Source organism: Leopardus geoffroyi, chromosome C2 (genome assembly GCF_018350155.1).
Source record: "Leopardus geoffroyi isolate Oge1 chromosome C2, O.geoffroyi_Oge1_pat1.0, whole genome shotgun sequence".
Taxonomy (NCBI): domain Eukaryota; kingdom Metazoa; phylum Chordata; class Mammalia; order Carnivora; family Felidae; genus Leopardus; species Leopardus geoffroyi.
The window spans coordinates 120,292,356-120,320,327 of record NC_059333.1 but is presented as its reverse complement, the minus strand read 5'-3'; the positions used below and the strand labels follow the sequence as shown (position 1 = coordinate 120,320,327).

The 27,972-nt window shown below is 37.2% G+C and overlaps 1 protein-coding gene across 9 annotated transcripts in view; it reads right to left on the bottom strand.

Moving 5' to 3' along the window:
• The window catches only part of SLC9A9 (solute carrier family 9 member A9), a 694,304-nt gene that overhangs the window by 390,188 nt on the left and 276,144 nt on the right, over positions 1-27,972 (bottom strand). For all 9 annotated transcript variants that reach the window (XM_045503389.1, XM_045503385.1, XM_045503383.1 and 6 more), the window contains one exon: positions 7,310-7,425. In XM_045503389.1, the coding sequence (XP_045359345.1) occupies positions 7,310-7,425 (116 nt within the window). The remainder of the gene's footprint in view (positions 1-7,309; positions 7,426-27,972) is intronic.

The window sequence follows — 27,972 nt, the reverse complement described above, 5'->3', positions numbered from 1 at the left end:
CTTAAGTCACTGTCCCTCTTGTGGTCATGAGACTCCTGATCTCTGAGAGTGATCTGGAAAGCCAGATCAACTGCTTCACATTCCATATTTAAGAAGAGATCCTCTTTCAAGCTCCACACTGTGCTCTAGCAGTTTCTTTTACAAATATATTAATTCATTAATTTAATAAGTATAAATTAAAAACTACATACTAAAACGGAAAATGGGGGAAACCAGAAAAAAAATCCTTCCTCATAGGGGACAAAAAACATAAGGAAATAAATAGTAGATTAATAGTGATTAGTGCTATACAAGAATGTAAGGCAAGGAAGGGGGTTGATGAGCATCATGATTTGTGGGAAACTATGTGGCAGGGGAGATGGGGTTCAATTTTTGATAGGATGATTAGGGAAGGTCTCATTGAGGTGATATTTGAGCAAAGACCAGAAGAAGGCAAGGAGGGAGAAACAACAAATGCAAATGTGCTGAGGCAGTAACAATACTGATGTGTTCAGGAACAGCTCATGGGTACACTGGGACTCCCAAGTGTCTTTATGCACCTTAAAGACCTCTCTATCTCACTCACTCCATGTAAAGGGACATTTCATACTTATTAATAAAAATCCACTATACTAAATAGTCAAATTTACTAAACTGGGACCCAAGTCAATGATGAACGAGACAGGAGGATAGTATGAGGTCAGAGAGTTCCCTTACGGGCTTTGGACATTTGTAAATTGAAGGATATTAACTAAAGCATCTATTTCCAGTTGTTGTCATATTGTCTTTCCAGTTGTTGTCATTTGTCTTTCCTCTCTTCCGTCTCCCTACTTTTCCTTATCTAAACACACCTGAAGATAAGCTGGCTGATTGATCAAGTCCTCTAAGTATGTCTCTCCTCCCCTATCCTGCCATTTACCATACATGATCTCTTTGGGGGCTCTGTCTTTAATCATCCACTTTCTGTTAAGTGTTGCTGCTGACCTTTACATCATCAGCAGGATCTTAGTGAGAAAAAGAGGAAATTAAATCAAACAATAGTCAAATTGTCTTAACTGGAGGTAAACTGAAAATTGGCCAAGGAGAGTCAGAAACATTCAGGAAGAATTAGATTTAAGTCTAAATATGTATCTATAAAGAAAAATATGAATAGCTAATAACACCTGCCTAAGATATAACTAAGGCTAAATGGAAAAGAATTAATTTAAAGAAGGCCAAGAAGAGCCAAACCTGGAGAACATAGGTTCTTTTTCATAAATTAGGGAGTCACAATAATTTAGGCAATAAATGAATAATTGTAAGGTAAGATTAACTAGGTGTTTTAAGGTTGTTGAAGATCTTAAATTGCACCAATTTAGCAGAGTAGGTTCAGTGTGTTTTAATATAACAATTAGTTCCCAGTAAAAGAAGAAAGCTTAAGTATTCCTTTTCACATGTGGGTCTCTACTATGTAAGATCTCTAACATTTGCTGAATCAGGGTTTGAGTCCAAGAATGTCTAGGTGGGGGGACTTTGGGTTGACTTTTAACTTTCTTTAAAACAAAAGCTTGTTTAAAAATGAAAACCAATCTTACAAAAATAAGAAACAGGGAATGTTAAAGCTGCAAAGAATTCTAGTCGAAACTTTTCATTTTACAGATGGAAAGTCAGTTTCTTCATCTGTAAAATGAAAGGTTTGGGAGAAATGAGATTGAATATCTTCCACATCCAAGAACGCATAAAATCTAGAAAGGCTAAATGGTGCCCAAAGTTGCACAGCTGGTCTGTGCCAGACTTGGAAAGTAGATTTGGTTCCCGGGATTCTCTTTATGGCTGTGAGTCAATTCTGTATTTTATTTATTTATTTATGTTTAAAAAAATTTTTTTTTATTTTTTGATAGAGACAGAGCATGAGTGGGGGAGGGGCAGAGAGAGAGGGAGACACAGAATCCGAAGCTGCCTCCAGGCTCTGAGCTTTCAGCACAGAGTCTGACGCGGGGCTCAAACTCACAAACCGCGAGATCATGACCTGAGCTGAAGTTGGACGCTTAACCGACTGGACACCATCCAGGCACCCCCAATTCTGTATTTTAAAAAGTTTAGTCAGCCCAACTGTTTGACACAATGCAGATGAATATCCATCTTACCAAGTTGGTTTATTTTTCTATTTCAGTCAGTTTTCCTGTGTCCTGGGATATCACCAGCCACAGAAGGAGCAAAGCTTTAACACAACACAATTGTGCTTGGAGCTGGCTGAATCACTCAACATAATGCAACAAACTTGGCCTTTAGTGTTGGGACCAGGGAACAATGGATGCACTGCTTTTAAGCATGCAGATTTGTGCAAAAATGACATGAAATGGGACCTGACTGTTAAAAGCAAAATGTCCATATATAGACAAAAGAGAACAGCCCTAAGTAGCTAGAAATCACTGATGGGTTGAAAATATTTCATCCTGAGTTCATGCTTCCCATGGCTACCAAGGAACTCCTCCATTTCCTTGGGGCTGTGAGAGTATAGCATGAAATCTTCCAGCAATGACTAGTGGCTAGGTCATCTTCAATCATGGAGGTGGAGCAGTCTGTCCCTATACACTGCTCTGGTGCTCTGGTGCTGTAATCTACACCGAGAGTTCCTAATCTGAGACCTCCTTTTATTTCATCTTCTTCCAGGAAGTAAGTCAATATCATGCATTAAAAAATTATTTTTCCTACCTCATACCATAAACAAAATAGCAGGTAAAAAAGTTGGAAAAATATTCGTACCTTATATTATAGACAAATGTTAATATCCCTAATACATTAAGGGCTTCTAAAACTTGAAAAATAAAGACTAACAACCCTACTGGAAAAAAAAATCTTATAAACAGATCATTTTCAGGAAAAAAATACAGATGTCCCTTAAACATATGAACAAATTTTTAACCTTACTCATAATAAAAGAAGTACTAAGTCAAACCAGAGGGAGACACAAATCTTTACCTACTATAAGTAAATAACCAAAACTGTGATAGAATTCTGCATTGACAAAGTGGTGAAGAATACATACTGTCATATGTATCTGGTGTGAATGGAAAATAGTGCAAACTTTATGGAGAGGAATTTGGCATCTAAGAAAATTACAAACGCATTTACCTTTTAACCGGTTTCTAAAACCTATGCCAAAGAAACACTAGCAAAAAGTGACAGGGTATTTATTTTAATATTATTAGTTGCAACACCATTCGTAATTGCAAAGGACAAGAAAAAACTAAATGTCCACAAATAGACAATGGGTTGAATCATCTGTGGAGTACTCTGCAGTTATAAAAGAGAAAGAGATCTTTACATATTGCAATGGAGGACTCACCAAAACATTGTTAAAGAAGAGTAAGGTGAAGAACCATGTGTATAGTAGCATATAGTAGAGTATGTGTATATTTGTGTATTTACTTAGATTAAAAATAGAAGGATAAATGAAAAACTAACCAAAATGGTTGGAAAATTAAGGTAGAGGGGACAGGGATAGAAACTAGATGTCTCTTCTTTGTTCCCATGGTTTTCATTTTGGAATTCTCTAGCTATTTAATCTAATTTCATAACAAAATTATAAACAGTTTTTAACTAAAATAAAACAAATGAACAGTATTGCATATTCACAATATACAATCTACAGAGGAATTATTTCAAGGCTCTTAAAACAGTAATTTTTAACTGTTCATCACTAGTGAGATACTCAAAAGTTAAAAAGAACCACAGTGAAATCTTAAGCAGTTTTCAATAATCATATTTTTAATAATGTATACTAAAATTTTGAAAATATTTATTTTAAGGAAATAGATCATATTAATGTAATAATAAGAAAAAGTAGGCAGAAGAAAAATAAAACTAAAAATTTAAGGTGGTTAATTAAAATTTCTGTAGGGGCGCCTGGGTGGCGCAGTCGGTTAAGCATCCGACTTCAGCCAGGTCACGATCTCGCGGTCCGTGAGTTCGAGCCCCGCGTCGGGCTCTGGGCTGATGGCTCAGAGCCTGGAGCCTGTTTCCGATTCTGTGTCTCCCTCTCTCTCTGCCCCTCCCCCGTTCATGCTCTGTCTCTCTCTGTCCCAAAAATAAATAAACGTTGAAAAAAAAAATTAAAAAAAAAATAAAATTTCTGTAATCCTAAATTTGGGCTGAAAATATTAATATAAGTTTGTGATCTTGTTTCTCCTTAAAACAAATAAAAATATTTAGAAACAATGACCAATCCAGTAGCAATGAAACCCCCTAGTGCCCAAAATTTTGGTCTATAAATAAATTTCCCTCTTTTCTTTTTTAAATTTTTTTAAATGTTTACTTATTTTTGAGAGAGAGAGAGAGAGACAGAGACAGAGCATGGGAAGGGAAGGGGCAGAGAGAAACGGAGACACAGAATTCAAAGCAGGCTCCAGGCTCTGAGCTGTCAGAATAAAGCCCAATGCGGGGCTCAGACTCATGAACTGTGAGACTGTGACCTGAGCCGAAGCCGGACAGGTGCCCCAGTAAATTTCTCTCTTATAAAGAACCAAGGCTTCTTGGGGAAATGGCTGGTTCCAAGTCAGGGTACAAGAAACACACAAAATAAGGTTGGAACATCTAGTCCTACTCAAAGACAGGAAACCTATGTAAGACCATTGGGGTCATGACAAAAGGATATAGGAGAAACTTGAAGAAGCAACCAATTGTCAAGTAGGAGTATTCTGAACATCAAAGAGAATGACAGCAATAGATTAAAACACATCAACCATATTAAAATCCATGTGTTGATATAATACTTTAAAAAAGAAAAATCTCTGTGGTCATATGTGGAGGATGCTAAGGAAACAAGTTATTATTTTGAAAACTAGTAAATAAAGGAAAAGAACAAATCATTTATCCTGCTTCTTTGTTCAAATGATATCATGGGGTACTACATAGTTAATCTGGAAAGCTACTTATTTATAAGAAAGTACCAGCTAATAAATACAAAAGGTAGGATACAATTAGCATACCACCAGTTTGTAACCCCTAATTAATATTGGACTAATTAAGCAGTAACCATCAATGGATACTAAAGGCATTAGCCAAAATGGGGAATGCTAAAAGGTAATGTTTCTCAAATCTTAATGTGCATATGAATCACTTTAGGATACTGTTGAATTCTAGAATCCAATTCAGTAGATCTGAGGTTGAGCCTGAGGTTCTGCATTTGTAATAAGCAAACACATGGTGCCAATACCACTGGTCAGATGGCTATTCTCAAAAAAGACATAACAGCCCTGACATTCAGGAGCTGGCCTACTATTATTATCAGGGCTTTGGTGTTCTCCTGCGGAATGTAAAGAATTTCACAGAACAACATCAGACAAGGTCACTCTGTGACCACAATGAATCAAGACAAAAACAGAAATATTGCAGAACAGAGCCACCTGGGTGGCTCAGTTGGTTGAGCATCCAGCTCTTGATTTTGGGTCAGACCATGATCCCAGGGTCGTTAGATCAAGCCTGTGGTGGGCTCCATGCTGAGCTTAAGATTCTCTCTTTCTCTCTCTCTCTCTCTCCCTCTGCTCCTCTCCCCCACTAATATATGCGCATTCTCTCTCTAAAACAAAACCCCAAAACAAAAGTAAATGAATAAATAAAACAAAACAATCCAACGACAACAAAACAATAATTTATAATCATGTCTCAACAGAAATAATGAACACTGTCCAAACTAAAAAACTGACCAAACATCTTCCTATCTTAGTTATTCTAAGTGACCACTACTTCTTTACCAATTTTAACTTTAGGCTCAATCCAGTCTTTCCTGATTTCAGATAAGACTTATTAAAATGCCCTCTTGCTTCCTGACAGCATCTTATCCAGAGCAAAGCTCCAATTCCTTAAGCCCTCCCTTAAATCACCAAACATATTATGCCTGAGCCTATAACAAGTCTTTTCTAATACCCACTGAGAGGTCCCATGTTTCCTCTGGTGTGAATTTTCTCTCATTATAACATGTAATAAACACATCTTTTTAGCTACAGGTGTGTTCTGGTGGGTTTTGTTGGAATAGCTGTACAACAGTGTGATGAGTCAAGTTGACAGCTGAGTCACTATCACTACGTGATATTTTGCTATAGAAATTCGCAACACCACCTACAAAGTAATCTTGCCAAAAAAGATGAACGTGAATCTCATTAAGCCTCTAGATTTAACCATCAGATTTACAAGAAATATGTGCTATAGAGGTATATTTTAAGGAGCCATATTCAATCCAACCACAAGACAAATTGCCTATTTTCCCCCAACAAATAACTGATGAAAATAAAAGATGGAAGAAGAACATACAAATTAAAAGAGACTCGATACTCAACGCTAATCACTTGTAACATGTAGCCCTTATTTGGCCCTAATTTGTATAAACTGTTACACAAACTAATAATGATAATTACAAAAAAGCAATTGGGGATATTTGAAGAGAGACTAGCTCTTTGATAAAATTAAAAAATAATTATAGGGGCACCTGTGTGCCTCAGTCGGTTGAGTGTCTGACTTTGGTTCAGGTCATGATCTCACGGTCTGTGAGTTCGAGCCCTGCTTCGGGCTCTGTGCTGACAGCTCAGAGCTTGGAGCCTGCTTCAGATTCTGTGTCTCCCTCTCTCTCTGCCCCTCCCCCACTCATGCTTTGTCTCTCTCTCTGTCAAAAATAAATAAACATTAAAATAATATTTTAAAAAAATAATTATAAATATTTTTAGGTTTCATAATGACAATACCATTACAAATATTTACAAATAAATGATACAATATCTGAAGTTTGCTTTAACATAATCCAGTCATTATGAGAGGGAGTGTAGGGGGGGTGTAGACAAAAATATTGACCATATTTGGTAACTGCTGAAGGGTATATGACAGTTGTTTTTATTATTCTCCCTACTCTTAATATGTTTGAAAAGTTCCATAGTAAACAATTTTTTTGAAAATATTTTTTACTTTTAAATTCAATAGGTCATTTTTGAAAGAAGACAAGTTGGAGAAAAAAATAACTCCTATAGCTCAAAATGGCTATATATCCTAGAAAAATAAGCTATAACGAATTTTAAATTCTGAAATTCCTACTACTGAAATTGCTTTCAGATCCATTTTTTGAAAGCTATTAGAATATTCACCTGTTTCTTTTCTTTCTTTTTCTTCTTCTTTTTTTTTTTAATGACTTACAGATATGTCAACTACAATTGAAAAGGAATAGGAATTATTATGATGTAGACTTGGGTGAAGGACTTTAGAGAAACATTTAATATAAATGTTTGATTCATAAAAAGAAAACACACACACACACACACACACACACACACACACACACACAACATACGATTTGAGCAATTACCTGGATCTGTAGCAGACATCAGTGAACCAAAAAACAAACAGTCGGTGAAATGGAAGTCTCCATTTTTCAACTGGCCAGCATATACCATAGCTTTCACAAAGCCATACATAATTAACCTGTTGAAGAGAAGAATAAGATCTTCAAACATCAAGCTGAATCCTGTGCAAACCCACATTATCATTGCTAACCTTCTAATGTGCTTCCTGAATAAACATCATTCACAAATTACTACCATTCTGCCAATTCATGGTCATGCTAGCTCTCAGTACATTGCTGAGATTTCTTGACTATGAAAGACACTTTTACCAAATATCCCCACTCATTCACTTGGCAAAAGGTAACAATATTTTCTAGTATATTTCAATGAAAATAAATAAATCTCAAGAATATAAAAAATAATCTGTCAAATATGTCATAGCAAATTATGCCCACAAATACAGCAGCTGGATTAACATCTGTACATGGATTGCTTTTCAGTTTTCATTGTTTTATGTGGTAGGGGTGTCTGAAAAGTGTTCAAATTTCAAGTCTGTCACTGGAATGAGAAGGATTTTGGTCACACACAGCACACTCAGTCCAGCCATTTACTCTATAATATATGGGTCTCTACTAGTGCTAGTGTCAGGACACTTCCACACTGGGTAGAAAATCACTGTTAGGTTAGAGCTCTTGTAACTTCAATACACTGCTGAAAAATGAATCCTGAAAGGTTTATGTTTTGATCTTCCAAGGATAGCCATTCTTTTCATGAGATTATAAAAGGTTTATAAGTTTACCAAACCCATACCATGGAACAGAGATTGTCTATATTGGTCATCATTTGCCACCCCATAATTTTTAAATTGTATTTAATTACTTAACTGACTGATTTTTTCCAACATCATACTAGAGGAAATACAGAGATTGGTGAACTGGGCCACAGTAAAATCACAGTAAGTGACTGACAGTCCTTAGAAACTATATACCCTTACACTAACAGATGGATGTTTAAATATTCACATGCATTGAAAGTTAATTTCTTGAAAAATGTTCTAAGGTTGTGAGCATGGCTAAAAAGCCTAGAAATCAGATATCAGAAATTATAATGTTAATGAGAATGCAGATGTTTCAAAATATTTTAAGAAAAAAATTCTTCATTAGAAAATATTTCAGACACATCTGCATTTGAATCCAGGTTCAACCACTCACTAGCTGTATGGTTTTAGGACATTAATAAAACTTTCTGAGCCTTAATATCCTTACTAATGAATTTGTGATAACAATAATAGTTGGCCCATAGAATTGTTTTAAGAATTACCTGAGACAATATACATTTGGTTTCTGGCACAGAGCAAATTCCCAATGAGGTTATTATTATTGCCAATAATATTTATCAAAATATATAATATTTACTTACTATTTCTATTTTTTCACATGCTTTAACTAATTTAATCCACACATTAGTCCTATAAGGAATGTACGTACTATTTGCATTTTACAGATAAGAAAACTGAACACAGTATCATCAGGTAACTTGCTCAAAGTGACACAGGAATTAAGTTTTGCAACCTAGAAGCGAACTGTGTGGAATTGGCTCCTGAGTCTATAATAATATTGGTTAAATGAACAGATATGTATTTTACTTTATATATTATCCCATATAATATATTCACAATTACCCTATTAGGTGGTTGTTCTAGGTTGTATGAAGGCACAACAATGGAATATCCCTAAGAACTTGAAAATAAGTTGAACTAGTAAGACAACTCATAATGGGTTTGAACAGAGAGGGCCAATATTACTGTGAAGAGTGTGGACTGCAGTAGGGAAGGCTGAAGGCATTAACGTATCTGAGACAGGCTATGTCATGGGACATAGCAATGGTTGCTGGGAAGAAGCAAATCCAAGAGGTCTCAATCATGGCAGCTTACTCACACTTATGCTGGGAAGGGTATTCTGCCAGTTACTAGGGCATGCAGTCTCTTAACATATAGGGTAGCTTCATTCAGTTTGTTTGTTTAATAGACATTTATTATTTAACCCCTACTATGTGTCAGGTTTCATGCTACGTGCTTAAGATACATCAGTGAATGAAACAAATATCCCTGCCCTTATGAAGCATACATTTTAGCAGGATAGAAAGTAATAAAAAAATAATAACCAATTCAAATTATATTTGTTAATTATATCACTCTCTGAATTGGAATCTACAAGTGTGATCAACCTGGGACATTCTGGACAGTTACAACATTCATGGGAATGCTCTTCAATAGTCATCCCTTCAACCTCTTCTGGTGTTCACCCAACTTCACCACCCTTTCTCATTGGAGCTATACTTCAAATATTGAGCATCAAAAGGCTCTAGAATACTGTAAACTTCATGACCTGTGACTATATTTCTAAATCCTGTGCCCGTTAGTTAATTTTACAGGTTGGAAATCTAGGTTTAGAATTAAAATAACCTGTCTCATATTGCATAGAAGCCATTAGATTAGGTAAAATAAAAAATATATGCTACACAGACTTGGCAATATTACATAGAAACTAGAAGCCTCATATACTATTGATTGAAATGAATAAAAGTCTTAACTAAAGTATTAATTTTTTATATTCTATAGCTTATTAAATTGTTTCCTACAAATTTATGCCCAAATTAATCAAATATATACCAAAGGTGTATATTCAGATTATTTCATATTTCTGTTTTTTGTAAAAGTAAAACTTCCAAGCATCCTAACTATCCAATCACTAAATTACAAAACACATATATTTGAGTTAACATGCGAATGATAATACTATGTACAAGACTAAATATTGACATAGAAAAGTAAATTGATAAAGTAAATTATAAAGTGGTAATAAATAATTTCTAATTTTATAAAAATTGAACATACTTAGGCATACATATAAACAAAAAAAGACCAGAATTATATAGACTAGAATGTTAATAGTAGTTATATAATGGAATTAAATGTGACTACTTTTCTTTTTGCTCTTCTGTATTCTTCCAGTTCTTTTAAAAAATAGTAATAATAAAAATAAATAGCGGGGCGCCTGGGTGGCACAGTCGGTTAAGCGTCCGACTTCAGCCAGGTCATGATCTTGCAGTCCGTGAGTTCGAGCCCCGCGTCGGGCTCTGGGCTGATGGCTCAGAGCCTGGAGCCTGTTTCCGATTCTGTGTCTCCCTCTCTCTCTCTGCCCCTCCCCCGTTCATGCTCTGTCTCTCTCTGTCCCAAAAATAAATAAACGTTGAAAAAAAAAATAAAAAAAAATAAATAGCAACAGGGGCGCCTGGGTGGCTCAGTCGGTTAGGTGTCCGACTTCGGCTCAGGTCATGATCTCTCGGTCCGTGAGTTTGAGCCCCGCGTCGGGCTCTGTGCTGACAGCTCAGAGGCTGGAGCCTGTTTCAGATTCTGTGTCTCCCTATCTCTCTGACCCTCCCCCATTCATGCTCTGTCTCTCTCTGTCTCAAAAATAAATAAACGTTAAGAAAATTAAAAAAAAAATAGCAATATACATTAGTGAGTGCTATTATGTAACATAATAGACATTCATTTATCATTTAACCCTCAAAATTTTATGAATTAGGTGCTGTGGTTATTCTTTTTTACAAATGAGAAAATTAGGTCAGAGAAGTTAAAAAGCTTGCCTAAGTTCACAGAAGTTAGCTCTCGAGAGACCTGGATTTGAACCCAGGCATTTGGATGCCAAAGCCTACATCCTTAGCTACCATCTTTATAAAGCTTTTGAATTGCTTTGAAATCAGGAGAGACACACATAACTGTTCACACACCCACCCTCCCCACCTCCACACACACCCTTACACACATGATTCGTTTATTTACTCCAAATCAATTCTGGGACATAAAGTAACTATAATTCTAATAGCTTACTTGAGATAACACCAAAAAAGGAGAGAAATAAAGTCCAGTTGAGTACAAGCTCGATACTAATAACAATGGTCATCATCGCTGGTAATTATAACAATCCAATAACTAGTGTGCATATACTATTGCCACACCCTCCTTTATAAATGGGAGCTATTGTCATTGTTGCTACATTATTATTAATAAAAACTAGTTACAACTACATCAATTGGGAAGCTAAAAAAAAAAATGAAACCATTAGCAACCACCATGTTCTCACAGGATGGTGTATTCTATCAGCACTTCACAGGAAGTATTTCAGATGGCTCAGGATACAGGAGAGATGTGGTTTGATGGGAAGAGAGAATCTGTTAAAGTCCAATGCATACAGTGCTGTGAAGATGGGAGACCTGAGTAAGATGTTCCCCAGGGGTCAATCTGTGGTTAGTGACAGCCTGGGTGACAGGGATGGGCAGAAGCAGAAGTGCCTCATAAAAACCAGAAATGTTATAATTTGATTTTAACAAATAATCCACTTAGCGCTACTATTCTTTGAAATGCAAAGTGCTTGGGCTATGAAGGATACAATGGTAGAAGTCCATAATCTGCTCTCAAAGAGTAGAGTATTACAGGATGGCAGCCATGTCACTGATACTCATAGAAAGCATTGGGCAAAAGAAAATTTGGAGAAATGCCCAGCATAATACCCCACACACTCACTTTATTATTTATGACGTGTGTATTGGTTTAAAATTTCATAAGCCTATTTTATACTATTAAATTTCCACACCTATAGATGTGTGAAAATGTTTCAGAACAAAAAGTTCCAGAAGGCTCAAGTGCTGTGATGACTTTTAAGTATGCCATCTTTATCTCTCCCAGTATTTTAAAGAAAGAATATATCTTCTTCTTTTTACAAAAAAAAAAAAAAAAAGTATTGATCAAGCAATGAATAGATCAACTGGAAAAGGCAGTTTTTTGAACTGCTAGAGATAAACTGGGAGAGTTGTCAGTTTGGAGATGCAGCTGTGTGGACCACTCTCATTAGGTGCTGGAAGAGTCACATCCCTGCTGGTGAAAGCGGGTGAAACAGGCCACTGTATGAAGCTCACTCTGGCAGTGGGAAAACCCAGAACCAACAGCTATGGAAGCTATATGAAGGTTACAATCTACCATCTACATTTCTGATTTCTATACCCACACACTTTCCTTTAGATAAGTATCTTTCCCTAGCTATCTGTTCACATTTTATGGATGTTTTGTATCTCACATTTTTTTTTTCCAGAGTATGCATTCAAAAGCAATATCCCATTGGAGAACTCATAATTTCTTTTTTTGGAGGGGGGCTTTATTGAAATATAGTTAAGATATAAGATTGTATAAGCTTAAGGTATACAATATCATGATTCAATGTATGTATATATTGCAAAATGATTAGCCAATAAAGTTAGATAACATATCCATCACCTCACAAGTATATTATTTGTGTGTGGTGATACATTTTAAGATCTACTCTCTTACTAGCTTTCGAATATTCAATATGGTATTATCAACTATAGTCACCATGCTGTGCATTACATCCCCAGAACTTACTCATCTTATAACTGTAAGTTTGTACCTTTTAATCATCTCCACTCACTTCTTCCACCCCCGACTCCCTGCTCCTGGCAACCACCAATCTGCTTTCTGTTTCTATGAAGAGAATGAATAATTTCTTAATGCTAGGCTACATGGGGTTGGGAGGATATTCTAGCCAAATTCATTTATTCATTCACCCATGCATTCATCAATTTGCACATTGACTCATTCATAAAACAAAAAAAATTATCCAAAGATATAATTCCTCCTCTGAGGGAGCTTACATTTTATTAGAAGAGCCAGACATTTAATAGCTAATTTATAATTATTTTATTAGTATTGTGCCTAAGTCTTATGGGAAGAAGTATAGTTTGCACATGTGCACATTTCTGTAGCTGCGGAACATAACAGGGGGATGTTGTTTTATGGAAGAGATCACAGGTTCAACTTTAGAAATGTTGAAATTAAGCAGCCAGTGAGACTGGTACACAGGTTTGGATCTCAACAAGGGATTGGCTGAGGACACAGATTTGAGAGCAGACACAGTGTGGTGTATGTTACTGCAGCCGTGGGTGTGCATGAAAGTCCAAAGAGAACATAAAGTGGAAGAGGTATATGATGGATGTGTGGGTCCAGCCTTTGAAGATGAGATAGAGACAATGAAGCAGCCAGCAGAGGACAAGGATAAGTCAGAGATGTGAATGGAAATCTAGTAGAGTGTCATAGGAGCCAAGAGAAGAAAGTGTTTCAAGAAGAGCATTGATAAATAGGGTTGAATGTTGCCAACAGGACCATTTATTTAGTGTCATAAGGAGTGTGGAAGCTCACGTGAGATTTGAATGGGTTGAAAAGCCTATGGAAAATGAGCAATTAAGATAGGCAACATACTCCACTCTTCTGAGAAGTTTGACTACAAGTGAAGCCAGGTCTGTCTCCAGACAGAGAAGGGGTTTGCAGTGAGACTTGATCATAAACAGGTGAGGAAGAAGTTGTGAAGAAGCTCACATCTCATGGTGGCTCACAAACAGGGGACACAAAACAGCAATTCTGCTTTGTCAAGATTATTGGCATGAGGTGATGAACCTGACTTTGGGTGGAATTATATGGGCTTTAGAGAGTCTGTAGGACGGTAGGCTCCTATAGGTGTCAAACAGATGATTCTCCTCTTCTGTCACTGTTTTGTCATTTTACCAAGTCCTATGAGAAATGCAAAGATAAGCCAGACATGATTTCCATCCTCAGGAAAAAGACACAGGTCACCTGCATAAGCAGAGCACATAGTTCCTGGAAGAGATGCAGATCAAGTGCATTGAGTTCATAGAGGAGAAGAGGCTGTCTTTACTTGGGGACTCAGGATAGGCTTTGAGAGGAAAGTAGCATATCTGCTGAACCTGAAATATACATTCAAGTAATGAAACTACCAGCAGTGTTTCATCAATATGTGGGATGCCCTGACTACTTATTTTTTTCCCCAGAATGCAAAACATTTACCACTGAAGGTGGTTTGTTCTTTAATCAGTACAGAATGCAATGTGCAAACAAATGAAGCCCTTCCTTTGGAAATCCAGGGAACCATCTGCCATCTGTCACTCACTGTAGAAAAGAGTGGAAAAGGCCTGTCCTGACTAAGCTGTGACTCCACCTCTGGTTTTCACTTTAGAATTCAGTACAGGCTGCTCTGCTTCAAGAAGCCCTTGAAACCTGCAGCTCTGTTGTAACTGAAGCAGGTACTCAGATCTCACAGTGCTATATGGCCCCTTTGGCCCATTCCACTTACCCCACCAATCTCAAGACTTTGTTCCTTCTGTTTCATTGAAGGTTGGGGAGAAGAAGAAATGAAAAAGTAACTTCAGTGGCTTGTGGGCATATTAAAAGTGCCTGCCCTTAATCCCTTCTTCTCTCAAAGGGTTGGAAGGAGACAGGTTTTAGAGGAAGAGGAAGCCTGCATTCAATTTTTCTGTGCCTAAGTGGAAAGAGGAAGCTGGTTAGGTAATGGGATGGCGGTTGAGGGAAGGAGAGCAATGAGGGGAGGGCTCATTGTCAGGAGCATAAGTGTGTGTGTTGAGGTTGGGAAATTCTATACTTAGGACATCTGGCCACTCAAAAATTTTGTTTGCAACAGCCATCACCAGAACAACCACACTCCTACAGTTTTTTTTTTTCCTATCTCTGGCCTCTATTCTCTTCTTAGCTGCCACACACCCCATGAAAACTTGACTTTTCTCAAGTCACCTATTTGCCATTGAATAGTGGGCTCTCTGGCCCCGAGATTTTAATAAGACTTTGGTAGGAATACAAAGTGGAGAAGGAAAGAGGGAACAAATATCTGAATACTTGTTGAGTACCTACTCTATGCCAGGCCCCATGTTAGTGCATTTTATATATTTTTCAACACACACACACACACACACACACACACACACACACCAGCTAGGCAACCATCATGATTCTTATTTTATAAACAAGAAAACCCAACAAGTAATAGAAGTGAAATTTAAATACCAGTTCCTTTCTACTTTTTACTATTGGATACTAAGTAGAAAATTTAAGATATATTTGCCTTGGCTTCACAAATTTAACAAGTCAGTTACTATATATTCTTTGTTCCTGATAGAATGCCTTTGACATAATATTATATTGGGAGTAGCTCTTTAAGAGTTAGGAGTGGCCCAGGAGACCTTCCTTTTAGGCATTTAGTCAGGCTGTAAAAGGGTATGGAAAGCATGTGCTTTCCGTGATTTTTCCTTTAAGCCAGTTCTATATCTGGCTTCCTGTGAGCCTGAAGTGGCCACCACATTTTTTCAAGAACGGAAAGACTGCAGAGAAGAGGTTGTGATGAACTACACTTCTCTTTAACCATGGCTAAGGATATTGGATCTTGGGTCCCTTGAAGCAAAATCAAGCGAGTTCATTTCCCAAATACTCCACTGTCCATCTGCCTGTCAACTTGCTACCTTACTGGGCCTTTCCTGGAGGATTCACTCACCCATGAATTTTTGTGACAATTTCTGCTCCCATAGCAACTTATGCAATTGCCTGAAGAGAATCAATTCCCCCCTCTGTAAAGTACTTCAAGATTCACAGAAGAAGTGTGATATAAATCCCAAACTTGAATGTGGAATGGTAATAAATTGCAATGTTGATCTGTACTAACAGGTAGAAATCTACTGAAAGATGAACGAAACACAGGTAAGAGCTTAATTGTGCATCCTGATTGTGTATCTACTCATATCTACTATCTGGGAGTATGCTGGCTCATTTAGGGGTGAAAGGGGATCACTTTTGAGAAAATCTGAAAGGAGCAATGAGGACTGTGCAGAACTTAGCCACACTTACTCAATGACAGCCTGCACCAGCAATCTGGGATATGTAGTAGAATTCTCTGAGCAACTTGAGTTTCTCACTTCTCTCTACTCCCAGGTCATCCAGCCTTCTCCTTTCAGAAAACCATGATTAGTGCCCCCTGGATATAATCACTGCTCTCTTTCCTCTATTCTTCTATCAACTTGTATCCCCACTGTTCCTCTGGTGTGATTTACCAGGCTCTCTCCTTTATTTCATTAAGATCTTAAATTCTAGCCATGCATTCTTTGTGTGTCCACCTTACCTGAATAATTTGAAGAGAACACATCCAGGCTGTTCTGCCTTTTTCCCTCTCTGTTCCAAGCTCCATTCTACATACACATTACCCAGCCTTGCTAGATCCCAAAAGTTACAAAGATGAATCAGATGTGGCTTCTGCCCTCTAGGAGCTCACAGCTCAGGAGAAGGAATAAGTCATGTGTATAAATGACTGGACTACTATGTGAAAAACTGCAGATTCAGTAAGAAAGCTAAAGGTACAGTGAAATGGATTTCAAAGGAGGAAGGGAGAAGATGGTCTGGGGGAAGAAGGTATTGGAGATAAATATTTCTTGAAAGGCAGATGGGGTCAGACCTGAGTTGTGGTAGAAGAAAGAGGGATAGTCACCACAGGAAAAGGTAACATGGGCCAACAAAACAAGTAGTAACACGCGAGGTATTCACAGTGAAGGTTGGATAATTCAATGTGATGAATTCTTCCACTATGTATTGTTATATGGTCTAATTCAGTGGTTCTCAAATTTTGCTACATATCAGAATTACATAGAAAGCTTTGAAAATCATGATGCCCAGGATATATCCCAGACCAAGTATATCAGAATCTCTGTGGATGGAACCCATGCATCCATATTTTTAAAAGTTCTTCCATTGTTCTGATAAGTAGCTAGGATCGAGAACAAGTATTCTACATCACTACATCTTGTCTCTAATGTCCAGACCAATCATCTGGGGATCAGCAGGTCTGCAGTAGGATCTGGGATTCTGCATTTTTAATGAGCTCCTAGATGGAGTCAATGCTGCTGGTCCCAGGCCATGCTTTGAGTAGGCAGCTCTAAATGAGAACCCTGTTAACCACGTAAAATATCTCAGCCATCTCTGTGCATTCTGGCTCTGATGGTAAACTCCTTAATATGGCAGCACTTTGAATTCATCAATAGAGTTTATCTGAGATGCAGTTAGATTACAGGTCCACATACAGAAAGCACATAATACCTACTGCTTGGTGGCTTGGTATCCCTGTTATGTATGGATGAAAGACAAGGATTACTGGATAGCATGTGAGGATTCAAAGGGCTATTAGTTCTCGGCTCCAATTTGGAACTCCTTGTAGAAGAAAATGAAAATGGGATAGGGGCCAGAGAGTGAAAGGATGTCTTAACCACTAAAATGTAAAATTTAACAGACCTTTATTATGCCTGTGATCTGTGGCTCCACAGAGACTTTTTTCCCTAGGTACAGAGATCCACCTTTCCCTGCCACAGGGAAAGTGCCATGATTGTTTTGGTTTCATCTGAGGCTGGTAACTGCAAAGTCCTACCAAGTTTTCAAAAGTGGTGAAGGGAATACTCAACCTTTTCTTTTTAAATATTTTTTTAAAAATTCTAGCATAAATTGCATATTTGTTATGACCAGTTATTTTGCTGGTTATATAAAACAACAGGTTTCTTTGCTTTGGGATGAACTATATCAACTCAGAAGTTCTGACTGGCAGTACAAAGGTGTGTATATACACACGTACATACATATAATTTTTATTAACAACAAGAAGCTTGCACAAAATATCTCAAAGTATAAAATTCATCCAGTCTGAAGTAGCAAGAGAGGCGCTTGTTGCCCTGCACATGTGGGCTCTTGGCCACTACTTTTCACTTGAAAGACACAAGTACAATTGTTACCTCATTTGCTCTCACCTTTCCTGAAAGGTGGATAAAATCAAGGTCCATTATTCTCCTTTCACAGATGAAGAACTGCCACAAGGACCTTAGAGGCCTACCTACCACCTTATAGCCTTTGCTCTGTTGTTTTTCCTCAAGTGTGAAACTGAAACGCTGGTTGCAATCAGTTGTTTAAATCAGGGGGAAGAAAACTTAAAAATTATTTAACACAGAATACCTATTTAAAAATCTAGAAACCAAGGGGCACCTGGGTGGCTTAGTTGGTTAAGTGACCAACTTTTTGATTTTGGCGCAGGTCATGATCTCATTGTTTGTGAGTTTGAGTCCCATGTCAAGCTCTGAACTGACAGAATAGAGCCTGCTTGGGATTCTCTCTCCCTCCCTCTCTCTCTCTCTCTCTCTCTCTCACCCTCCCCACCTCAAAATAAATATATAAAATTGAAAAAAAAGTCATTAAAAATACGCAAACCATGATCCATCCAAGTTAATGACTTGGTAAAAATTATATTGAACTTGGCTGGTAGCAAGACAGGACTGGAATGCCAATTTTCTTCTAAAGAGATTTTGCCAAAACTGGTAATTTTCACAGATTCTCTGCTGCCTGGAATTTTAGCAAAGGGAATAAAACTTGTGATTCGAATGTAACTTGCTAATCTATAATTCCCAGAAAATTTCCCATCCCTTTTCATACTCCCTAAAGCATGTTTATGTTCTTCAATTCTACCATTTGGAACCCTAAAGCCAATGGCTGGTTGCAATAAAATGTAAATAACAAGAAAATGCAACTCTCTGGATTTTTCCCCATTCAGATCAATTTTCCAGCAAGTAGAAAGCTCATAAATAATGCAGATGTTTAAAACATATTTAGCTCAAATTAAGATGTTACACTACTGTTTGATGACTTTAAGATATATTATCATTATTGATGACAAGATAGAATGAAGAACTTATCTTCTGAGTGATGAAAATCAAATATTAATTCCTTGCTCTGATTCTTCTTTTTCAATCATTTCAATACATTTTTAATAATTTTTTGATCTAGAATGGAAATTTAAAATGGCCTGTTTTGCTTATGATGCATGTAATACAATTTATTACTTGAAATTCCTTTGTAGTTGTAAAGTGAACTTCTTTTGTAACATTTCGAATAACTTTTCAGAGCAGACAGACTGTTCTTATGGGCTTCTCTTCCAATAACAGGGTTTACCCACTATTTAAATATAGAAGAAATTACCAAAATTCTCTTTAGAGAACAAAATAATAAAATATTTACTACCATAGTTATTCCCTCATAGATCCTGAGCTTTGAGACCATTACTCCAGCAACACCACCCAGCAACACAAGTATCTGCTAAAGAAGGTCATTTGGTTTATTAAATCTTATTACTCTCGAGTGTCCCTGACATAATATTAACTGACGATACTCCAGGGCTATATGTACATGGGGTCATCCTTACCAATCTATGCAAACATTTCTGACAATCACTCAGTCATCTGATCTACACAACACCAGAAAATTAATATAACTTACTCTTCACCTGTGCCCTTACTTCCTATCTACTAGTCCCCATCCACTTGACCTATGGACTGGCTTTACACTACTATATATTAAACTGAAATGTAGACAGTTCTTCATGTCCCCATGTGATTTGAGTTGAATGGACTTTGAATTTAGCTGTAAGACAGAAGCTGGTGGAGTGAACCATCTGTAGATGAGGGCCAGGTAAATTGGCCAATAGTTAATGATTTCATTTCTTAACAACTTTATTCCTCTGGAGAACAAAGCACCTGTTATTACCAAGTATGATTTCATCTTTAAGGACATAACACAGAAGGAATATGTGTCTTCTTGTTTTTAAAAATGAGGTTCAGAGGAAGAGGATGTAATCAAGTTGATTTAGTCAGCCATACAATATATTTTTAATTAGTGCCTATTATATGCCCAGCACCTGATAGGGTTCTGTGTATAAAATGGAAAAACAGGTAATGGGCAGCCTGCTCAGGTATGTAGAGATAAAACAGACGGTTAAAATCTAGCATGGTAAGTGCCTCTGCCAATTTCTAGCTCTTTGACCAGAGGCAAGTTCCCTATTTCATCATTTCCTCAGTTTCCTTGTCCATAAAGTGAGCATAACAATAGTCATTGTGTTATTACCACTGCTGAATGATCCAAGGGGTTCCTTAGTTCTTCCAGCTATCATTTTTGTTGGTAAACACAAAAGGCCATTTAGTATTAACCTCTGTTTCAGAGAACCAGTGAATTGAGAAAGGCTCGAATTTGGAGCTTTCAAGAGAAGCCTTTAATAAATTGTTTTCAACACAGAAACATATGTTTTCATCTAGTTCACTATAGAAAGTTGATGCAACATAATTGGAAAGAGATTATCCTTTAAATAATTCTTGATACTTGATCTATTGTGGCAGGCATCAAAGAGACCACCTTCATGGCAACTATGGTTAATGAAGGTGTACTGCCCATTTGAAAGCTGCTAAGAGAGTAGATCTTAAAAATTCTCATCACAAGAAAAAAAGTTGGTATCCATGTATGGTGATGAATGTTAAGTAGACTTATTGTGGTAATAATTTTACAATATATGCAAATATTGAATCATTATGTTGTAATGAAATTAATATTACATGTTAATTATACCTCAGTAAAAGAAGACAGAAGACAGCAGCAAAACAAAAGCAAGAAAGAAAAAGACAAAAACAAAAAACACCCCAAAAGACAAAAAAAAACCACCCAATGACACCAATTTTTCTAATACTACAACATCTAATCTCAGGTCTCCTTGAAGAAAGTAGTCAAGGAACCAAGCAGAAGGTGGTGAAGGCAAATTTTCCAGGAAGTCACAAATAGCTTACTTGGTGTAGTCATCCGCATACTAAAAATATTCAAACAAATATTACTAAATTCCCGACCCAGTGAAGTGAAAAGAGAAAATAATAAAAAGACAGATCTATGGCAAAATAAGTAGTAGAGATAAGAGACCTGGATCAATGGAAGCATATTTTGCAGACTTTGAGACATACTAATTCCACTCTATTCAACATTGGACAGATCTCAGCTAAAATAGTTTCTCGTTCAAAACAACCATTTGGAAAAACAAAAACAAAAACAAAAACAAAACAAAAACCAACCAACCAACCAAACATACAAAAAAACAACCATTTGGAAAATGCCTCCTATCATACTAAGGGGTTAGAAATATGTTAGATGGATTAGAGGTGTAGAGCTGGGTTTGGTACCTGACAGAAGGCCAACAAGCAACATGGCACTCAGAGTTCAGAACTGGAAGGTGGTCAGGGCACCTGAATGGCTCAGTTGGTTAAACGTCTGACTCTTGATTTAGGCTCAGGTCATGATCTCGTGGTTCATGGGTTCAAGCCCCACATCAGACTCCATGCTGACAGTGCAGAGCCTGCTTGGGATTCTGTCTCCCCCTCTCTCTATCCCTCCCCCACTCGCTCTGTATCTATCCTTCAAAATAAATAAATAAACAGTAAAAAAATAACTGGAAGGTGGTCATAAGGGAGAAAGAGGACTTAATGTGCTCCCCCAGACAGCCAGGGGGAAAAAAAGGAGGGAGTGGAGAGTGGACATTACAAAGAGTTAGATCAGCCTACTGAAAAACTGTCCAAAGAATAGTTGGAAATGCACTATTGGAGGTGGTTAGTTTCCTTCCCCGGAGGAATTTAATCATCCCTTAAGTGTTCTATAAAAAGAATAATGGTTTACGCTATTAAAAAAAATACAGGTATACTTGAGGGACTGAACTTGGGGGAATGGAACTAAATGACTTTTAAGGTGATTTCAAACTTTCAAACTTTATGATTTTGTAAAAATCTGAAGGACAAAATCAAAGCAAAGACCAAGAGACAAGATGAGAAACTTTGTAATTGACAATATTTTCTACAATTTAATCAGTTATCAAAGTAAAAATAAAGACAGTTTGACAGGACCTAAAACTGGTGGCAGGAACTGATTATATTAACCAGCACTCCTTTCCTAACTTGACAGTAGTTTCTTCACAAATGCTTGGTTTGGGATTAGAGTGAGAACAGATGAAGCTATCCCTGCCTATGTCAAATACCTCAACCTTCTCAGGAGATAGGAAGAGGAATTCATAAAACTCCTTTAAACTCCTCAAGACTGGGAAACAACTCATTTTGCTCCCCCAGATAACACTAAACATGATGTCTAGCAGCCTCTCTATCATATATAATATCTAGACTCCTATTCTGGCCCATAGGCACCTCAAAAATCACCAGCTCTGAGCCCGAACATAGGATCTTATCCAGAATCCAGATGTTATGCCAGTGTCTCTTTTCTTAGCTAAGGCATCAATTCCCACTCAGAAAACTGTAGGTCATCATGGACACCTCTACCTTCTCACTGCCCTCCTCCCCATATGCGGTCCATCACTAAACTATTTTATCTCTTGAAATGGTTTCAAATATATCCACTATCTAGTCCAGGCTAACAGCACATCTCCTCTAGATATTTCTATGTCTGCTAAAATTGTGTCATTGTATCCCTTCACTTTCCACCAAAGTGTAGCCAGAGTAACTTAAAAATACAAATCTGACCATGTATCTCCATGCTCCAAACTGTTTCACGACTTCCCAATTGCTCTTAGATTATTGCCAAAATCCTTATGGGTGATTATTCTTTTCCAGATCCATTCTCCATCCTTTCCACCCTGCTCTGTGTCTCAAGAGGCTGATTTGTATGGACTGCTTCAATGGGCTCCCTTATTCCCTGGTTTTTGGTTAAATTTGACAATGTAGGTGAAACGACACTGACCGGAGATCAAGAGTGGGTGATAAGATTAAGTTTGGGGTATGTATTTTTTTTATTATTTAAGTTCCCTCCTTTCAGGGTCTATATGGGCTCTAGATGTCCTTCCGTCAAAGGTCACAGCTCCATTAAGTTGGTCCTGTACACACAGCTCTCTTTTCAGGTTTTAGTACCACTTCATCCCTTTCCCCTTCACATAATGGTGCCCCACTGTTACTAACCATGGGGAAACGGATGACCCTTTATGGTTTTTCTTTGTCCTGCCCGTATCTTTTAACTAGTCTTCACACATCACTCTTTCAAGGAAACTATTCTGCAAAAACTATTCCTGCAAAAGTCGTATTTGTCCAGTAGAATCTTTTGTAATGGCTATACTTCCTCATAGCACTTACTACAGAATTAATGAATTAGTTGTATAATTGATTTATCTAATGTCTATATTTCCTTCCCGGATGAAGGCAGGGGCCATTTCTGTCTTAACCTATCCCCAAGTCCCTAGAGCACTTACACATAGGTGCTCAATAGCTATTTATCAAATAAAAGTGATGGTGAGAGTGAAGACAAGAAAAGATAGGAAAACCAGGGCAAGAGTGAAAGGGCCCTGGTCGGAATGACCAGAATCATCACAAACCAAGGACTCCCACACTGCAAGGTCAAGAAGTAAGGGAAGTATAGACTGTCCCCTCACTGTCACAGAAAATCTGGGGAAGTCATGACATCAAAAAATTGTTTGGCAGGATACATCTTACAAGGGTATCATCTATCAAAGAGGGTATCTTCAATTAAATGCATTTTCAAAATGTGAGAGGTTTATATCCAAAAGAGTAAGTCATTTTCTTTTTTTTTTTTTGCCTCAAAATGAAAGTATTTTTATTTGTATATGCCAATTATACTAAGTATTAATTTACTTTATCCAAACTCCTTGGTTTTCAGAGGTAAATTCTCAGAAGTTTTTCAGAATATGACTTACTAAACCAAACTAAGGATTTTTCTTTTTTGACTTATTTTTATAATGTGGTCTAGTGTTTTAAGCTGCATGATCATTGCTAGAATATTTATGCTTGGAAACTTATATGGGTGAGATGGTGTAAATGTTTTTTAAGTGTTTTTGTTGATTACTTATAATTTAAAGGCACATTTTTTCCCCTTAAGATTAAAGTGTCTTCAGTGACAAGTGGACTCCCACTGTAAAAAAAGAAAGTATAATTTTTTTTCCAAATGGACAATTAGACAGTGAGGAATAATAAATTGACTATTACTTAAATGAGGCTAAGAGATGATTTAATGATTCTGGTGTCACTACTTTACTATTCTGTACAGTGTACCTAGTACCTGACAGACTGTGAGTCATTTATTAACCTGTACAGATGGATTTACATCCAGGAAATTCTAAGATGACTGCCTCAATTTGAGACAGGCTGCGGCAAATACCTGAATAGCTGGAAGGAAGATTGGCCTTAAAGAAAGTAGCCTCTGACAATTTGTAATTCCCTTTCTACCAAATTTTCATTATGGGACCTCAGAATAAATGGTCCTCTGAGGACTTCTCTGTGGCCAGATTTTCTTTTTTTTTTTTTTAATTTTATTTAAATCCAAGTTAGTTAACATATAGTGCAATAATGGTTTCAGGAATAGAATTTAACAATTCATCACTTACATATAACAGCCAGTGCTCATCCCAAGTGTCCTCCTTAATGCCCGTCACCCATTTACCCCCTGCCAACCTCCCCTCCAGCAACCCTCAGTTTTCTCTCTGTATTTAAGAGTCTCTTATGGTTTGCCTCCCTCTCTGTTTTTATATTTTTCCTTCCCTTCCCCTTTGTTCATTTGTTTTGTTTCTTAAATTCCACATGAGTGAAATCATACAATATTTATCTTTCTCTGATTTATTTAGCTTAGCATAATACATTGCAGTTCCATCCATGTTGTTGCAAATGGCAAGATTTCATTCTTTTTCATTGCTGAGTAGTATTCCATTGTATGTATATGTGTGTGTGTATCACATCTTCTTTACCATTCTATGTCATATCTTCTTCATCATTCTATATCATATCTTATTTACCATATCCATTCTTCAGTTGATGGACATTTGGGCTTTTTCCATAACTTAGCTACTATGGGTGGTACTGTTATAAACATTGGGGTGCATGTGTCTCTTCAAATCAACATTTCTGGATGCTTTGGATAAATACCCAGTGGTTCAATTACTGGGTCGTAGGGTAGGCTCTATTTTTAATTTTTTGAGGAACCTCCATACTGCTTTCCAGAGTGGCCACACCAGTTTGCCTTCTCACCAACAGTGTAAGAGGATTCCTCTTTCTCTGCATCCTTGCCATCATCTTTTGCTTCTTTAGTTGTTAATTTTAGCCATTCTGACAAGTGTGAAGTGGTATCTCGTGTTTTTGATCTGTATTTCCCTGATAATGATTGATATGGAGCATCTTTTCATGTGTCTGTTAGCCTTCGGGATGTCTTCTTTTGAAAAATGTCTGTTCATGTCTTTTGCCCATTTCTTCACTGGATTATTTGATTTTTGGGTGTTGAGTTTGATAAGTTCTTTATAGATTTTGGATACTAACCCTTTATCCGATATGTCATTCGCAAATATCTTCTCCCATTCCATCAATTGTCTTTTAGTTTTGCTGATTGTTTCCTTCACGTTGCAGAAGCTTTTTATCTTGATGAGGTCCTGATAGTTCATTTTTGCTTTAGTTTTCTTTGCCTCAAAAGACATGTCTAGTAAGTTACTATAGCTGAGGTCAAAGAGGTTGCTCCCTGTATTCTCTCCTACAGGATTTTGATGGTTTCCTGTCTTACATTTAGGTCTTTCATCCATTTTGAGTTTATTTTTGTGTATTGTGTAAGAAAGTGGTCTAGGTTCATTCTTCTGTATGTCACTGTCCAGTTTTTGCAACACCATTCATTTGCTGAAGATACTGTCTTTTTTTCCAATGGATATTCTTTCTTGCTTTAAGATTAGTTGGCCATACATCTGTGGGTACATTTCTGGGTTCTCTATCCTTTTTTTTAATGTTTATTTATTTTTGAGAGAGAGAGACAGAGCGCAAGCAGGGGAGGGGGTGGGGGAGAGAGAGAGAGAGAGAGAGAGTTGGAGACACAAAATAATGAGGCAGGCTCCTGGCTCTGAGATGTAAGCACAGAGCCCAAGTTGGGGATTGAACCCACAAGCCATGAGATCATGAGAACACTCAACCTACAGAGCCATCCAAGCGCTCCTGGATTCTATTATTTTCCATTGATCTATGTGTCTGTTTTTGTGCCAGTACTATACTGTCTTAATGATTGCACCTTTGTAATACAGCTTGAAGTCCAGAAATGTGATGCCTCCAGCTTTGTTTTTTTTTTTTTTTTTTCATTATTGCTTTGGCTATTCAGAGTCTTTTCTGGTTCCACACAAATTTTAGGATTGTTTGCTCTAGCTCTGTGAAGAATGCTGCTGTTAATTTGGTAGGGACTGCATTGAATGTGTAGATTGTTTTGGGTAGTATTAACATTGTAACAATATTTGTTCTCTGGATCCATAAGCATGAAATGTTTTTCCATTTCTTTGTGTCTTCTTCAATTTCTTTCATAAGCTTTCTATAGTTCTTAGTATACAGATCTTTTACCTCTTTGGTTAGGTTTATTCCTAGGAATTTTGTGGGTTTTGGTGAGTAAGTAATTTTCTATCTTATTAAGTTACCACAGTCCATAGCAACTTTGCTAGGTTTCACATTAGTGTTACCTTGAGCTATTTTCAAAAGAGGAATGGTATTTTTTTCCTTCAAGACTCAAATGTCAATATTTTTTAGAAAAGATACATACTTAATTTCTAATTAAGTATTATCAGTTAATTATCTGTTCACATCAAAGGGGAGATTAAAGTATCTCATTCCAGACTCCTGACAGGTAGAAAAGAGTGGCCACCATTGGCTTGGGAGCCTGTGCAGGGCAGGACTCAGGTAAGTCTCTCCTGTTATGAAGTTGTAAGAATCAAGAGGAGGAAGAACACTCAGAAAAAACATCCTAAGGGAGGACAAGGTCAAAGTCAGAAAATCAGTCTATAATGGGGTTGCCAGTTCACATGGTGATGCACAGGGCTGAGATAAAACAAAATAAAAAGATTAAACAAACAAAAATAAGCAAGATGATGATCAAGGGGGAGATAGTGAGGGGAGATGGGAGAGAGATAATTCTAGAGTGAAAATCTAGGAAATTTCTACAGCCCTTTATGTGGTTCTTTTGCTGTTGGCTTGGATGTCTGGGAGGTCCATGGAAGGCAACAGTAATATTTTCATTGACCACAAATGGTGAGACCAAGAATGGGCAGAGGGGAACAAGCAAGAGAGGAGAGACAGAAGACTACAAATGAATCATAGCCTTCAGCTGCTTTATAATCTGTAGCTCCTAGAGATAAAACATTCTTTGGTGCCTCCTAGGGTGAGCATACCATGGTGAAGCTCCCCTCCAGAACATCAGGAATGTCCTTACACTAAGCATGACCTTATACAAGTATCAGTGCTTCTCAAATTCTGAGATGCAGACCAATCACTTAGGGATCTTGTTAAAATGGAGAATCAGTAGGTCTGAGGAGGGGCCTATATTCTGAATTCTAAGTCATCCTCTTGTGATATAAATATTACTGGTCAATGGACCACACTTTAAGTAGCAAAGTCCTAACAACATAGAAGGTACTCATTTTCCAATAAATGGCGCTATCTGAGCATGGCTTCTCTCTTGCATTCCTCACCTACCACAGAGCTTGTAATCTGCTGCCAGCAGCAATTGAGTGCTTTCAAAAGTGTTAGGATTGCTAGCTAACAGTAAAAAATTATACATAAGAATTCAGACTCTGGTAAAAAAAATTTTACTCTTGTAAAACAAGATCTAGCAATGTTAGACCATTTTTTCCTCATGGAAATGATCCATTGGAGCTGAGTGGTGGCTGCCTGTTTAAGATGAGGTGTTTACTTTCTACCTTGCAACAGTCTGAACTGCTCTTACATCTAGGTGGCTTCAATCTTTTGCATCCCCTACTTTATCCCTCTTTGCATTTGTGTTTGTGAATTCTGATATACTAGTTTGAACCAAGATGCACCCCATTTGTTATAAGAGCATTTTGCTTCTAATAAAGCCTTTCCAGTTGTCCACACAACTTTTGAAGAGCTATGTCACTGGTAT